General features: G+C 49.6%; 1 protein-coding gene across 1 annotated transcript; it reads right to left on the bottom strand.

Annotated features, from left to right (window-relative positions):
- Positions 1 to 1,742: 1,742 nt before the first annotated feature.
- TRIB1 (tribbles pseudokinase 1) lies at positions 1,743 to 14,051 on the bottom strand. Its single transcript, XM_033155847.1, has 3 exons — positions 13,636 to 14,051; positions 9,977 to 10,269; positions 1,743 to 2,858 (listed from the first exon to the last, which is right to left on the bottom strand). Exons 1-3 carry the CDS (start codon positions 14,026 to 14,028, stop codon positions 2,390 to 2,392), a joined length of 1,155 nt encoding a protein of 384 aa, XP_033011738.1. The 5' UTR covers positions 14,029 to 14,051; the 3' UTR covers positions 1,743 to 2,389.
- Between the last annotated feature and the right edge of the window lie 2,564 nt (positions 14,052 to 16,615).

The raw sequence follows: 16,615 nt of genomic DNA, 5'->3' as shown, positions 1-16,615 counted from the left end.
ACCCCAAATTAACTATTTCAGCTTTGGGGTTTTCATCAGCTGTATGCCATAATCATCACAATTATAACAAATAAAGGCTTGGCATATCATGAGTCTATCTCATATTAAACTCCAGTAGCTAATGAAAACAATTGCTTCAATAAATGGACTTTTCAACAATATTCTAATTTTTTTGCGTTTCACCCGTATGAAGTTCTCCTTATGCTACATAGATACGCTTTTCACCGGAGGTGCCAGGGAGCTTGTCTTACGCAGGGAGCAGTGGAATGAGGCAATGCAGTCGGTTAGCTCAATGTTGGACCAGAAAGTTCCTGATAAGATGGGAAGATCCCACTAAGCCTTGGGCAGGTCTCTTTCTCCACCTGTTTGCCTTCAGCATCCCCATCTGCAAACTGGGCACAGCGGTGCTCTGCCTTCCAAGATTATAAGGCTATGTATGCAGGCGCCAGCAGCAGTATTGCATCACCTAAGGGTCACAAACAAGTGTGCCCTGTTTTACAGCTAAGATATGTCTGGCAGAGGGTTTTTTGGAGGGGGAGGGCCTAGCCGGCCAATTCAGGTTTTCCGTAACCCTCTGTAAAGGGCTTACATGCCTCCTTAGAACAGGCATGGCAGAGGTGGAGGAAAGGGGGGGAAGAAGAAGAAGAAGAAGAAGAAGAAGAAGAAGAAGAAGAAGAAGAAGAAGAAGAAGAAGAAGAAGATGATGATGATGATGATGATTTTGGATTTGAGGATTTGATATCCCACTTTATCACTACTCGAAGGAGTCTCAAAGCAGCTAACATTCTCCTTTCCCTTCCTCCCCCACAGCAAACACTCTGTGAGGTGAGTGGGGCTGAGAGACTTCAGAGAAGTGTGACTAGCCCAAGGTCACCCAGCAGCTGCATGTGGAGGAGCGGGGAAGCGAACCCGGTTCACCAGATTACGAGTCTACCGCTCTTAACCAATGCACCACACTGGGAGAGAATGTCAAAAGGAATCCCCACCTATCAGCTGAAGTAAGAAATATGAGAACTGCTCCCCTTAAGGAAGAATCCTCAAGTCTGCTAAAGAATCGGCTCCAGGGGAAATTGGATGTGAAAGCATTCAGAGACAGAAAGACAAGACTTGCTACCTGAGCCGTCACTGTCACACAAGAGACAGGAGACTCCAAGGTTGCTGGGGCTTTTGTGCCACATCTCATCATCACCGACAGTCCTGATCTCATCCATCAAACAGACATTCTAGGTTTAGGCTGATAATGGGTTAGGAACGGGGTGGTTTGACGTTCGAGCCAATGGCAAGAATCCTCATTGTTTTAAGAGCCCCTGTATTCCAAAGCAAAACAATTCCGGTGCAAATGCACCCAAACGCCTGTGCCTGTCGACCCAAGTCCACTCCAAACCATTAAAGCCCCCAGAATTCAGATAGGAGCCCATTTCATCCCACAAGACGCATAATCAACCTCTACAGCTGCCTGATTTATCCACACCTTGGCTAGCACAAAGCTGTTACAGCTCTGTTGAAAAGCCAAAGAGCTACAGTTTAGTTGAGGTTCAGATTTTGAAGGGGGGGGGGAAGGTGAATTTAATTGCCTCCTGGAGGGCTGAAAACAGTCCAATGGGTTTCAAGCCGCAAACCTTGAAATGCAGCTAAGAAAAGGAACTGGCAAACTGGAGGCAGAAGGGGGTGATTCTCACATGTCTGGAGGAGCAAGCTCAAAACCAGTTAGATAATCTTAGCTATAAAAATAGACAATCCGGTTGATTTTTTTTTTGCACCGTGACTATCACAAGCCCCCCGCCTAGCACTTAAAGAACTGTGCCTGCTTTCTCTCTTACATCACCAGTGAGGAGATTCTGCAATCTAAGCCAGCCCAGAGCCCTGTCACTTTGATGTATGAGAGACAGAGCAACCCAGTTGGCCCTTCTGTAGTTGCTACAACAATATAACCTTGCCTGCAGAACAAGGCTGTGTGGATCTGAACACAGAACCAAGAAGCTACAAGGTGTTTTGCTTTTTCTTAAACAAACAAACAAACAAACAAAAACCAGCCAACAAAGACCGCAAACCTCAAACTGCTTATTCCAGACAGCCCTGTATGTAAAATTCCCCACCGAAGTTCAGAGCAAACTTTAAAAGCCACAGCCTAGAAGTCCCAGGCCTAAGTGCGTTTTGCAAAGGTCCATTTGCTCCAGGGTAAGTCCCACGGGGATTCAAATGGGAATTCGCGAAGCAGGCGAAGGATGGCAATCTCCTACTTGCAAGGGTGTTTGAGATCATAGCTACTGTCCTGACCGCAGCTCGATTTTTTGGGAAGGACCACAGAAAACAGAGAGAGAGAGGGTGGAAACTGAAGACTGCAGGCGAGTGTGAGAGGCTTCTCGTCCCCCGAGGCGAAAACCAAAAGCTAGCAAAAGAAGGAGCTGATGTCGTCGTCCTCGCTGGATTTCTCCGGAACAACCTGATCGGAGGCTCTCGTGTCCTGGTCGGCGTAACCAGATTCCAAAACAGCGTCAAACCAAGGATGGAGCAAGATTTCCGGAGCCGCGAGTCTCTCAGAGGGCTCCCTCCTCAGCAGGCTTCGGATAAGGCAACGTGCTTTGGGAGAGACATGGTCAGGAATGCAGAACTGTCCGCGCCGGATTTTAGAAAAGAGGGCAGTAGGGTCCGAGTCATGAAAGGGGTAACGTCCAACCAGGAGGGTGTACAGCATTACTCCTAAGCTCCAGACGTCAGCTGACTTGCCAGAATAAGTCCCCATCGTGTTAAGGATCTCTGGGCTGACGTAGGCTGGGCAGCCGTGCTTGTCCGACAAGGCATCGTCCTCCCCTTTGATGATGTGCGTGTCCTCCAAGCTTTCGAGCCGGAGCTGCGTCCTGGAGAACAGAAAGAGATTGAGCCATAAGTTACGGTACCAAGCAATGCCAGAAACCAGCACAGAGGAGGAAAGTTGACGGGGGGTGGGTGGGAATGGTATCATTGCATGCAGGAGCTCCCAGTTGCAATCCTAGAGATGTCCCGGTAGGGCTGGGACAGTCTGCTGTCTGAAACCCTGGAGAGCTGCTTCCAGTCAGTGTAGACAATACTGAGCTAGATGGACCAATGGCCGCCATATAAGGCAGCTTCCCTAGTCGCTTTTTCCACACAAGGGCGAGCAAACACGTAATTCCAACAAACGGCCCAGCAATGGTGGTGAACTCCTTCATTGTATGTTTTTAAGCAGAGGTTGGATATGGAGGCTTCAGTTGAGATTCCTGCATTGCTCTACGCTTCTCTGAACCGATCAGATCTCAAAATACTGTACATCAACCGGAGTCAGGGATGATAACATAACCAAGAGCCAGTTCCTCAAGAATGGCAAGTGTAGGGAATTGGAAAACAGTTTTGTCACATCCTGGAGATAAGAACCGCCCCCTTCCCAAATGACAGTGACTATGTTGTATTCATGACCTGTACCAAAAATGGAAGACTTGCTCAAAACTTTTAGATTAAGGATCTAATTCTGTGTATTCAGAATTAAGTCCTACGGAACTCAGTGAGGGTTACTCCCAGCGTAAGTGAGCTTAGGTTTGCAGCCTCCATCGGTCAGAAACCATTACACACAAACAGCTGCGGAAAGGTTTCTGCATGCTGTGCTCATCATCGCTTGACTGTAGCATCAAGAAGTGACTCAGGCTATGATGAATGGGACGCCTCAGATCACAGACCACAGCCAGAACTTTCACGATCACCCACCAAATGAAAATACAACGGCAAGGCTTTTTGACTGAGACAACTCACACGCTCCGGGAGAGGAGAGATCCAAATTATGCACGTGAAGGAATGAGCTGGACGGGAATATAGTTCCTGGTGTCAACACCACGAGACAACTGAGCCACCCAGGACCACAGTCTCACTTCAATGGTGCTGGGCAATTTCCCTGGGCAAATAATATATCAGAGAAACACACTGCCAACACACTCACAGACATCACTCGGCGACTGCCACACCCACCGATGGTATGCATGTCCGAATGGACCACCGCCGATGCAGACCCGGTGCTCCCATCAAGTCTATCCATACATGCAGCCGCCGCCAAGACGACAGCACTCAGGTGACACAGCTCAGTAGGATGAAGCATGAGACTCATGCTCTCGGGGTCGTGGGTTCGAGAAAAAGGTTCCTGCATTTCAGGGGGTTGGACCAGATGCCCCACGCGGCCCCTTCCGACTCTACCATTCTACAAGAGCGCGGCTCGATTACTCCGTCCTTGAGGATTTCAGTGCGACGATGCCAAATTCACAGGGCAGAGATCCTGGGCAGAAGCCAGCCGAGCCCCGGTGACGTCAAGCCTCAACTGGCTCGTGGATCACCGCCAAAACCCACATCCCTTCTGTTCCTGATATAGTCACAACACATTGGGCTCAGATAGGCATTGCCACCACTGTCACCACACACACACACACACCCCTTGCAGGGCACACCCTGCTTTTAAGCAAACATCCCATTTCCCAGAGCTTTTCGCTTATTTAAGTTGCCGTTTTTACGTTAAGTTGGTTAGATGTTCTCTGGCTCCTGCAGGGCTCTCTGCTCACAAGCCTTCCTTACAGTTTTGTTGGCCTGTAAAATGCATTGATTTGCTCGCTGTCCTCAGGGTGACCTTCCTGTCCTCTAATGCAAAAGATTCCTCTCCCTCCCTCCACCCCCCCCATCGGCCACATCTCCACATCGGTTGGGTTCTCTAAACGGAAAATATGACTCAACCTACCCTCGCCTGCCCTCCCACTGCCTGGTGGGGCATCCAAACTCTGCACCTGTGCTTGCCAGGCTAACATCCTGCCCGGCATTGCTTAACCCTCCGATTACCAAACCGAGAAGCACATGATACGCTCCCTGCGCAATGCCTCGGTTTCCAAATTCGCAGCACTGGAGGCAAGCTGCTATTTTGGCAAGTGGTTGTTGGTTTTGGGGGGGGGGGGGTTGCTTTTCTCTCTACAGGACAACTTGTCCTTTCTGCTGCGAAACTATAAATATGCAAGCGGGGAGGGCAGATAATTATTTGGCTACAAGGCTCCAGCCTCGATTTTTTGCTCACAAGGGCAATGGTTCATACATGCATGCATAACCCTTAGGTGTTATTCAGCAGCTGGTGACTTGGAGCAGAATGCGTGACCCAGTTTCACTTTTTTGTGGGGGGCGGGCGGGCGAGGGGGCACACTGGGTGAAAACGCACGCTCTGTTTGTGGCGTTTGATCATTCCAGCCACCCCATAATGCTCACGCTCAGCACTTCCATGAATAAGAATATCAGAGCGGTTAAAAAAAAAAAAAATAACAGAAAGAAAATCCACAGTCTGCTCTGCAATTGATTGGCACACATAGCACACCATTTGAACTCACTTCCTGGGGTGGATGCCAAGCCCTACAATAGATTACTAAATCCTTTCTACCCCTCCCCCTCAAAAAAAAATTACACTCACTACTCACCTTTTTTTAAAAAAAAAAAAAAAGCAGAAAACAAATTTGTATTGTTGCACCTGCCTATCCCTTCATGCCCACTGACATTTTTAAAGTAAAAACTAAGACGAATAGAATAATAATTAATAATAATACTCTGGGTGGCTTCCAACAGATATAAAAACGTAACAAACAATTATCTCTCAAGGTTCCTCGCTCTGCAATGTCATGCTCACTCCCACCAAGCAAACTAAACCAGATTGAATGCAGAAACCACCAGATTCAATTCCCAGCATTTCCAGTTAGCAGTTTTTTTGGGGGGGAGGGGGAACCCTGCCTAAAATCCTGGACAGCTGCTGCCAGTCAGTGTAGACAGTACTGGGTATAAGTCAGCTTCCTGTGTTCCCAGATTTACTGTGGTGCTTATTGTGGGTCAGCTGTACGAAATCAGAACTTATGAAATGCAACCGTCACCTCTTTCATACAGCGGCTGGAAGCCTCCAAAATGGCAGGAAGCTCGCTCCCTGCGCCTCAAGCCTCCTTTAGATGCATTGCACACGGGAGATATGTGATATTCTGCATCAAGAAAGCGATGTAGGAAAACTGAATGCAAAAAGGAGCCTTGCAAACGAAGCCGTCCTTCAGGAACTGCTCTGGCCAGGCTGAACTGAAACTTCCTTATTCCTGGTGTCCAGGAGCAGATTCTCTCATCTGTTTCGAGGCTACTGCGCGGGGTGTCTTGAAGCAGATCAGAGAATCCAGGGGTTATACGTTTGAAATGATTGGCTTGTGGGTGGGGGGCAAACGCAGGAGAACCAAAACCTACGGGAGCTTAACAGCCACCTTTACGAAGGAGAAGAAGAAACCATCGGAATGATGCACCGTCATAAACGCAAGGCTGCAATCTGCACACTCCCTGAGATCCAACAGCTGACTATGGCATCACTTCAAAGTAATGCGTGGATTGCAGCCCTCAAGTGTGAAACTGTTTCTGCTGATGTCAAAAGCAGAACTCCCACAGAGTTCAAATGGGCTGGAGTTTCACACCTATTCCGGGCTGCCCACATAACACCCAACTTCAGGTTATCTTCGAAGAGCGAGTTTTGCAAAATCTGCCAACACTTTAGCGGCAGCAGCATCCTCTACTCCTCATTTTCCGTTTGTGAGTGCATGCATATATATTTATAAAACACACACAGAGAGAGAGAGAGAGACAGAGGAGGCTCCAGGCTTCCTGCACCACCTTTAACAGCCAACCCTTCCTACGGCCTGTATATACACAGTGAAAACTGCATCAATCCTGCACGCCAGGTCTGCAAAAAGAAGCAGAGCAAAGCAACCAGGTATGGCTTGCATGGCTGAGTTGCACCCCCCAGGGATGCTGGCTCCCTGCAAAGCACCGATTGTGAATCAAGAGCTGGTTTCGCAGAAGATGTGCTCTCTCCAGCGTTAGAAATTCGCCAGGCGCATTTTGCACCTGGCTATCGGCCACTCGAAACCAAGTGAAGGCACCCAACCAACCTATCCACCATCTGGAGGTGCGTGCCTGGGGATCCTTGGACCTCGAACGACACACCCTGCAGAATTCTGCCCCTTCTAATTTTATCTGCACCATCAGAATGAATTTCAGGAGCTAAAAAGTCACGTTGAAAAAATACAACTTTTGAGCAACCTGGCCCCCAAATGGAAACTGGGCATCGTGTTTTGGGCAACTGTAACCCTAGTTTAAGGAGCTATTTGGCACCTAGCTTATATATCAGAGTTTCTAATAGTGCCTCTCCCCCACCGAACCCATACAAATCCCTCCCATGTATGCAGGTGTTGCTGAGCATATGTACAGCTATGGGTAACTGGACAATCTCAGCCGTGTCTCTGCTTCCAGTAGGTTGTGTCACGTGACAACTACAATAACACAAACCCTGGCCGACCTTGGATAGTTAACAACATGCCTGTTCAAATGCAATGGGAATCCATGCTCCAGGGAAAGGAGGGTGGGGAGAGGAATCTGTGTTGGACTGAGGACACAGGAGTTGCACTTTGCTGAGGCTCACCCCCAACTGTTGTTCTGAGAGAGCCAGCGTTGTGTCAGCATCAGGCCCATGGGATTTGGACTGCATAGCTTGACTCTTGAAATATCAGTACCGCCTCGAACAATTCATCGCAAGTACACACTGTGCCAACTGCAACCCATTTCTCTTGCTTCACCACCTCCAGGCCAATGCCCAACACAATTCTCATTCACATTCTGTGCCCAAATGTAAACTATTTGAATATGCAATACTTAAGAATTACACCAAGGTGTAATTTGCTGCCGTCCTGCCAGACACCTAGCCCTGTAATCTCAACGAGACCTGGAGTAACACATGGCCCAGCGCAACCCACAAACCAGCTGAACCAGTCTCTGTGCACCTGAACCAATGACCCACCTGGATCCTCAACAAAATCGAGACAAAGCTTTTCGGATTCTACACGGTTTAAGCCCAGCTGAGTTCAGTTGGAGCTGAACTCTCGGCCCTGATCAGTATTCCTTTGCTTGCAAAGGAAGCAGTTTAAGAGCAACTTGACACATGGAAACCTCCCTACAAAGGGGTGCCGCGAGGAATTGCATTGTCCACAAACACCACACAAGATTTAATTTCATCACAGGCATGCAGACTGGGAAATCAGAATTTGGCAAAGAAATCCCTGACTTTGGTACGTGCCATCTGCACATATGATGGAATATATGTTTTCTCCCACACCTAAATAAAATTGTCGGAAGCTTGGAGGTGCCCACGTAAAGCTGGAAGACTCAACGCACTACTTTGGCTCAGTTGGTTAGAGCATGGTGCTGATGACATCAAGGTTGCAGGTTCGATTCCCCCCATGAGATACTTGCCTATTCCTGCATTGCAGGGGGTTGATGGGAATTGTAGTCCCAAAGGTCAAGTTTGGCCATGCCTGGACTAGATGATCCCTCCCAACTCTACGATTCCACGATTTCCCTTGATGGTGGGAGGTAGCACAAATAACAAATTCACTGAGTTACGGTAAAGAACAGCCCCTAAGAGGCCGAGATCCAAAGAACCACTCAATTAGCCTGCTGCACCAGCACTGGACTCAGGAACTGCGGGGCATCAATTTGCTTTAGCTGCCGAGCGTAGAATCAAAATCTCACTAGGCAGACATACAGTAAAATAATACTCTGGATCCGTTGCCAGAAACAAGACAGATGTTTATATAACATAACTAATGTAGTGCAAAGGCAAAAAAGGTACGCTTCGAACCAGGAAGTCCAAGGTTCACATCTCATTCTGTTGTATACACTAACCTACTGGTTTGGGTACGCTCCCGTTTTTATTTTGGGTATAAAACTACAGGGTTGTTGCACAGATTAATGTGATAGTGACACTTGCGGCAGCCAATGTGGCGGCCTATGTATGTTGCCGGGCAACAAGTGCCATCACCCCGGATCATCAGCCTCCCCGGCTGGGGCAGATGGAAGCAGGGATTCCAACAACACCTGATGTTTCTTATAATATAGGAAGCACACTAAGATATTGTGCACACAAAGACATATAGCGAAAAAGAAGACACTATGGTAGAACCTACACGCATATTAAAAAACAGCTGTGAAAACGCTTTATTTTAAAATGTTTTTTTAAAATTACATACAATTCTGCATAGCTCAATTTCGCCATCTAGTCACATTTGTATATTGCACTTTGCAACGCCTTTAAAACGTTTTACTTGCAGTTGTGTAGCTGAGTCCTACGACGACTTAGCCCCCACCAAAACTACCTTCATCTTAATAGACCAGTCCTAAAGAGGTTTCTAAGGGATGCGGGTGGTGCCGTGGTCTAAACCACTGAGCTTTGGGCTTGCTGATCAGAAGGTCAGCGGTTTGAATCCCCGTGACGGGGTGAGCTCCTGTTTCTTCGGTCCCAGCTCCTGCCCACCTAGCAGTTCGAAAGCACGTCAAAGTGCAAGTAGATAAATAGGTACCGCTCCGTCGGGAAGGTAAACGGCATTTCTGTGCGCTGCTCTGGTTCGCCAGAAGCAGCTTAGTCATGCTGGCCACATGACCCGGAAGCTGTCTGCGGACAAACGCCAGCTCACTCGGCCTACAGAGCGAGGTGAGCACGCAACCCCAAAGTCGTCCGTGACTGGACCCAACGGTCCAGTTACCTTTACTTTAAAGAGCTTTCTATGCCAATACAGGTACGCAACTTGTAGCCAGTGGGCCAAACCTGGCCTTGCAACCATCAAGAGGGGTGTGAATACAGGGAATGCAGGAATCTGGAATACGTTTGACAAGTGACTCATTTGATCCTCCTAGCTCAGTAATGACAAGCAATGGTTCCCCATGGTTCCCCAAGCGAGGGATGCCCCCAGCTCTACCTTGAGACGCTAGATCTTGAACCTGGAACCTTCTGCATGCAAAGCAGATGTTCCTTCCCCTACAAAGCCCTGGGGGGGGGAAGTCGTGGCTTTTTTGCCCTCCACCCAAACTAGCTGAAGAAAGAGCTCTCCCCAGAGCGTATGGGGACTGTTAAGACAACCACAAACTCCCTGCTCACCTTTCTTCACTAGAAAACACGAACTTCCTGAGTTTGAGGTCCCCCAGCACAATGGCGGACTGGTGGCAGTGGGCAACCGCCGAGACGATCTGCTTGAAGAGCCTGGCCGCCTCCTGCTCCGGAAGCCGCTTGCAGCTCCTCACATAGGAATGCATGTCACCAAAGTCCTTGTCGAAGAAGACGTAGGCTTTTGTCTCCCCGAGAATCACTTCCACGATCCCGGTGATGTTCCTGTGCGACGGCAGCTGGATGTAAGGGCGGATCTTGTCCTGGTAGTGTTTGAGAGGGAAGACCTGGAAATAGAGGGCCAAGGGGGGAACCGTGGTTAGAGAATGGGGATTCGCCAAAGGGGTTTTCATACCGAGAAAATCTAAGCGGAAGGACATAGGTTGGAACACCCACCACCTTATAGCAGCAGTGGAGAACTTTCAGCCTTCCAGATGTTGTGGGACTACAGTTCCCATCCTCCTGACTGTTGCCCATGCCTGATGGGAGTTGTAGTTCAGCAACCACCAGAGGGCCAAAAGTTCCCCTTTCCCCGTTTTAAAGCATTAGAAGTCAAAGAGGTAGCAGGTAGCATAAATTGCAGAGGAGGAATGGCAGGCTGTTTAAAAGGGGCAGAGAATGGGAAGTCAGGAGGGTGATTTAAAAAATAATAATAAAGAATTACACAATTTCTTAATGGTGACTGCTGAGATAAATGGATTTCAATGAAAGGGTTTGCGTGCTGATAAATTCATGGACCATGGCATGCCTATCAACAGCTACCAGCCAGAAGAACTGGACAGCTTCCTCTTGGGAGAGGCAGTATATCTGGAATTGTTATTGGAAAGAGGTGTGCCCAGCCAGAGACATCTGGTTGGCATGCACACAGAAGCTCATACCAAGAACAAACTTAGCTGGTCTCTAAGGTGCTACTGGAAGGATTTTTTTTTACTATGGCAGACCAACACGGCTACCTACCTGTAACTCATCTAGACCAGGGTTTTCTAAACTTGGGTCCTCCTGCTGTTTTTGGACTACAATTCCCATCATCCCTGACCACTAGTCCTGCTAGCTAGGGATGATGGGAGTTGTTCAAGTTTGGGAAACCCACAAAGTAGTACCAGCCCCAGACCCAAGACAAATGTCTAGTTCTGCCAATTCCTAGTTCTGCAGACTCACAATTGCTGACGAGAAAGGAAACCCCCATTTCAGCACCCACAGCAAGCCAGACACCTCCTGAAAGCAAAGCACCCAAGTTACGTGTGAGCTCAGTTCCTGACGCTTCTCTGCCAGCCCTGAAAAAGTTCCTCTGGGTATGCAGTGGGAAAGGGAGAGAGAGAGAGAGAGAGGAGCAGGGAGAGGCATTTAAAACCATCCACCCTCCAATCTGTCTGCAGTGATTCAGACAAAGGCGACCAAACTCCCATTTCGGAGCATGCCAAGCTCTGAGACAAGGGAAGGAGAAGATTAAAGCCTCTCTCATGCTTTATTCACAGATGTTTTGCAAGACTTTGGGCATGTTCTCCGGGTGACCTGCGAGGGCTCTGCTCGGTTACTCACATCCTAGGCCTGACTGGAAACTGTGACGTACACACACAGAGTGTCATCGTTCCAGTTCAGGCAACCCGGCAAGAGACTCCTCACCGTGGGAGCCCTGCGGTACTCTCCTCCCTTCCCAACTTAACTCCCTGCCCCTGCCCCCACCCCGCTCGCTCCATGTCATTTCAACTTCTCCAGTTACTGCAAAGACGACAAGTGTATGGAAAGTTAACAGTCACCGAATCGTAGAGTTGGAAGGGATCCCGAGGGTCATCTGGTCCAAGCCCCTGCAATGCAGGAATCTCAACTAAAGCATCCACCAGCGGCTATTGGCCCTGATGACTGCGTTATTAACTCCAGTATCGGAGGGGTTTATGCCTCTGAATACCAGGGCTGCATGCAGATCATACACTCAAAGCACATTCTTTCTCTCAAATTATTCTAGGTACTGAAGCTTAGCTTCCACTGAGCTACAATTCACAGCAATCCTTAAACCAGAGTCCAGTCACAATCAGCTGCAGCCTATCAATGGCCTGTAAGAGCTATTCCAATGGAAAGATATTCCCTTCTTGGGGGAGATCTGTGGGGCTGCTTGCAGAGCTCGATTCAAAGATCCTTGCAGCCTGACCTCCTGGGCGCTTTCACAAGCAGAAATAGGTCAGCACTGCTACGATAAAGTAAACCAAGCAGCAGCCAACTAAGCCGTGTCACCACTAATTTGACATGCAAAAACCTTTGGCACATCATCTCTGTCACCTGCGGCTTAACAAAGCCTAAATAGGAGTAAATAAATGATTATTCTCCCCATGTTAATTCCTGCCTCCTTCCCTCCCCCCACTTCTGTCATCTGCCATGTACTGGATCTTGTCCTTTCGTATTTTCTAAAGCATCACCTGGTTGCATGTTGATGATGATAATAATCTGTTGAAGAGACCTGTGTAACTCAAAAGCTTGCCTCCCACAGTTTGAAGACGAAATAAAACACATCTCGCTAGTTCCAGGATATGCAACTGTTAAGTGCTGCAGTTATCCAGGGACTTGCTCCAGAACCATCTCATTTATTTTAATGGGTTTGCTGCAGAGCCAGCAAATGTGGGGAGGCCGTCCAGGTCTCCACAACATGCACCTCCTATGAGAGAGCCTGCAAACAGCAGGTGGCAGCAGTAAACCCCATCTCTCCAGCTACTGCCCTGCTCATAGAGACTGGGGAATTATTCAAGGACAGTGTGAGTGTGCGCGTTTTATTTAAAGAGCTGAGGACACCTCATGGAAAACTTGGAAAGCTCTGCTAGTCTCAGCCAATTCCTGCTTGCGTACTATTCTGCAGGAGGGAAGCGGAAAACAGAGGAGGATGACGGAGGAGAAACTTAACCCTTTTTTGTCAAGTGTGGGGAACCTTTCCAGATGGCTTCCAACCACCACCCCCCCCCCAAAAAAAACCCGAACGCGGAGAAATCCAGCTCTGGTCTCTGCACGGATCTCCACAAAAAGAACACAAATCTCCTCTGCAAGCCTAAGGTTGCAAAGTTCTGCCGGCTCAGTGCAGCCCCGACCTAATGCGTCTACATCATGTTTTGCAGATATTTGCCAGCTGGCACCATCATTACATAAATCCAGCGCCCACTACGATCTTATTTCCCTTCACAAGCCCATTCTTACACGCGTTTACTCGGAAAGAAGCCCAAACCACGCTCAATGGCACTGACTCGCGAGAAAGCGCACCTAGGCATCCACATCGTTTCGGATCACGGGAATTCCAGGAACGTGTGGAACCTATGAGCTTGCCAGTGGGTCAACAATCCGTGTTGTTTCAAATTCTGCCCCCAACCTTCCACCCCGCGCACAAGAGTCCCGATCCACGCGCCACTTAAGCCCGAGGAGATTCTGATTCAAAGACCCAATTCGGCTCGCGTGTGAACACCGGATATTCAGGGCTGTTACGCACGCTTTCCTCAAGGTAGCAAAGTTCCACTGAAGTTTACTCAATGGAGCTTGCTTCCTTCCGAGCGCAATCGCCGACGGCGCGGCCGAGGCTGGCCGGTCGCCCCGCTTTCCAAGGCGCAGAAGGGGCTCCCCCTAACCCAAACACGAAGAAAGGGCCGGACGTCGTCCGAAGCGTCCCCGGCGGCGCTTACCTTGCAGCGCAGCTCCCGTCCGGTGTTGATGTCGAGCGCCCTGGAGACGTGATCCCTGTCGGGCAGGGGCAACAAAAGGTAACCGGCGACCAGGCTGGGGCCCTGCGCGCTGCCGTTCCCTCCGGGGGTACCCGCAACCGAGCCGCCTCCTCCGGGGGCCGGAGAGACCGGCCCGCAGGGCGATCCCGGCGCGCTGAAGCAATCGTGGGGTGCCGCCGCGCTGGAGCAGTCGACGGCGAGGCGAGCGCACTTGGCAGCGGGCGGCGCGTCCTCGGCGCTATCGTGCAGCAGGAGCCGCTTGGCAGGCGCGCACCGGCAGCGAGGGCCTCCCGCGCCGGCTGCCGGCGGGTGCAGGAGCACGGCGGGGCTGCGGGGCTCGAGCTGGCGGCTCATGGAGCTGGCGGGAGGCGGCGGCGGCGGCGATCCGAGCGCGGTGTGACGCGCGAAGCCGGACGGGCGCCGCACTGGCTCGGGAACAAGGCGGCCAAGGTAACTGTCTCCGGCTGCTGCCCAATTAATTTTGCTTCTGCGGCTGATTCAGGCGACCTCCTCCGCTCCGAGGGAACCAGTGCTCCCGGCCGAGGGTTGTGCAATGCCGTCCAGTCTGGCGCGCATCCCCTCCTGCTTTCCTCTTCCCTCGACGGAGAGCGACCGGCCGCAACTGCAGGCGCGCCCCTCCGCTCACCATCTGCCGGCAGCGCGGCCAAACTCCCGGGAGCTCATCAAAGTTCCCCGTGACGCAAGGGGAAGTGGGCGGAGCCTCGGGGAGCCCGGCCTCCCATTGGCGGCCTCGGCCCCATTCAGAACGGCTGCAGCCGACGGAGCGAGTAAAAAAGGGAAGAGAGCCGAGCGATCAATGGGAAGAACCCGGGAGGCGAGAGGGCTGTCAGTCGCCAGGAGCGCACCGGGGCGCTTCACAACGGCGCGGGGTGGAAGTTAGAACACTGGGCTGGGAGATCGGGGTTCAAGTCCCCCCAATCAAGCTGGGAAAAGTTGGAGAGCAGTGGAAGAAACGCTCAAAGGCAGCAAGCCTTCAACGACGTTGCATTCGGGCCCCGAGCGCGACTTGCAATGGGTGCGAGAAGCCGCCGGCTGCTCTGGAGGGGAAGTCTCGTCAGTCTCGAGCCGTCGTCCCAGTACGGCCACCTATTCCCCCCACCCACCCACCCAATTTTCCCAATCTTAAATTCAGTTCTCCACATTCAGCCATGAATAATAAAAAGGGAGAACTGCAAAGTTGAAAGGGAAGCCCAAGAAACATCTCCAGTCCAACCCCCTGCAATGCAGGAATATGCGCGGGAATCGAACCTGCAACCTTGGCGTCATCAGCACCACACTCTTAACCAACTGAGCTATCCAGATGGACATTTGCACATCGGTTTGGGGTTTCTTTTTGTTCAAAAAAAAAGCCCTCATGAAAACGCACCAGCATTTTAGTGCAAAATTTATCCATTTTTGCATGCGATTTTGCCCCATAGGCACATTTTTTTTTTTTTTGCAAGCAATTGCCCCTAATGTTTTTGCACGTCATTTTCACCTCTACAGTATATGCATTCCTATGCATCCTTTACCTCGCAATATGCATTTTCCTACAGAGTCCTTGGTTGGAGCATTTTGCGTTGCAAAATCTGGAGAAATGCAAAATTTACTGCAGTTTGTTTTTTTGAGAATTCCCTCAGGTCAACAGGGTTCATCCCATGTGACTTAAAATTGCAACCATTCCTTGCAAATAGTACGAACCGGATGTGCTGAAATGATTTGTTGATTTGGACAACATCTATAATCATTCTTCAAACAAACCAGAACCACCAGCTGGAGAAAAGCAGCCTGGACCAATATATATTGTCTAGAGATGGTTCAGGCAGCCCCAGCCACCAGACGAAGAAGAAAATACTCAATGTGGTATTATTTACACACACACACCTGCAATATTGAGCCTTGCATAGTAAGCAATTTGTAGGACGGATCATCTGCTAAGTGCCAGATGCAATCAGTACCACCTGCTGATTCTAGAGGCAAATTTGCTGCTTGAGGTCACCATCAGCAGAATCATATGTTCCAGGAATACAGGTACTTTTAGAGATCTCCAAAGAGATACGCAAACCGCAAGGCCAGTGGCCAGCTTGCCATGAGCTACTTTCAGTGTATTTTAAGAAGCACATGCAATGCCTTGTGCTGGATGACTCATAGCATATCAGTCCCATTAATGCATCTGAGCACTAAAAACAACAACTGCATTTGTTCAAGGAGGATATCCTGGGGGTTCCATTTGCTGCTCCCCCTACATGACGACGCCAGGAAAAGGTTCTGCAAATGCTTTCTCAGCCACTCGCCTTCTCTTTCAAAGTGCATCATTTCGGGGTCTTTCTTCTAGCCTCGTCGTTCAGCAACTACATAGGCGGCTCAGTCGGTACAGTGTGAGACTCTTAATCCCAGGGTCGTGGGTTCGAGCCCTACGCTGGGCAAAAAGGTTCCTGCGTCGCAGGGGGTTGGACTAGATGACCCTCTGGCTCTCAACCAACTCTAGAATTCTGTGGTTGTAACATGCATAGGGAATTTTTCAAATGTTTGGTGTTTTACTGTGCTTTTTTTTTTATTTAGATTTAGATGACATTTATTTATGAAACCCTCATTTACAGAGAGTTAATCTTTTAAAATAAGCAATTTCTATATCTTGACTTTTTGTAAAGAAAACAGCTCAAAGAATGTACCAAATGGTGTTTTACTGTGCTTAATGTTGTTCCTTTGTTGGAAGCCTCCCAGAGTGGCTGGGGGCAACCCAGCCAAATGGGCGGCATATAATAACAACAATAACAACAACAACAACAACAACAACTGTACTTTCATCTACGCTGTCTAGCAACTGTCTACACAGACTAGCAAGATCTCTCCAGAATTTCAAGCGGGACATGGAGATGCCGGGATTTGAACCTGGGACCTTCTGTATGCAGATTCTTTGCACTGTTACAGGGGTCAACAT

The sequence above is a fragment of the Lacerta agilis genome, chromosome 7, assembly GCF_009819535.1.
Source record: "Lacerta agilis isolate rLacAgi1 chromosome 7, rLacAgi1.pri, whole genome shotgun sequence".
Classification (NCBI taxonomy): domain Eukaryota; kingdom Metazoa; phylum Chordata; class Lepidosauria; order Squamata; family Lacertidae; genus Lacerta; species Lacerta agilis.
This window is presented reverse-complemented; position numbering and strand designations above follow the sequence as displayed.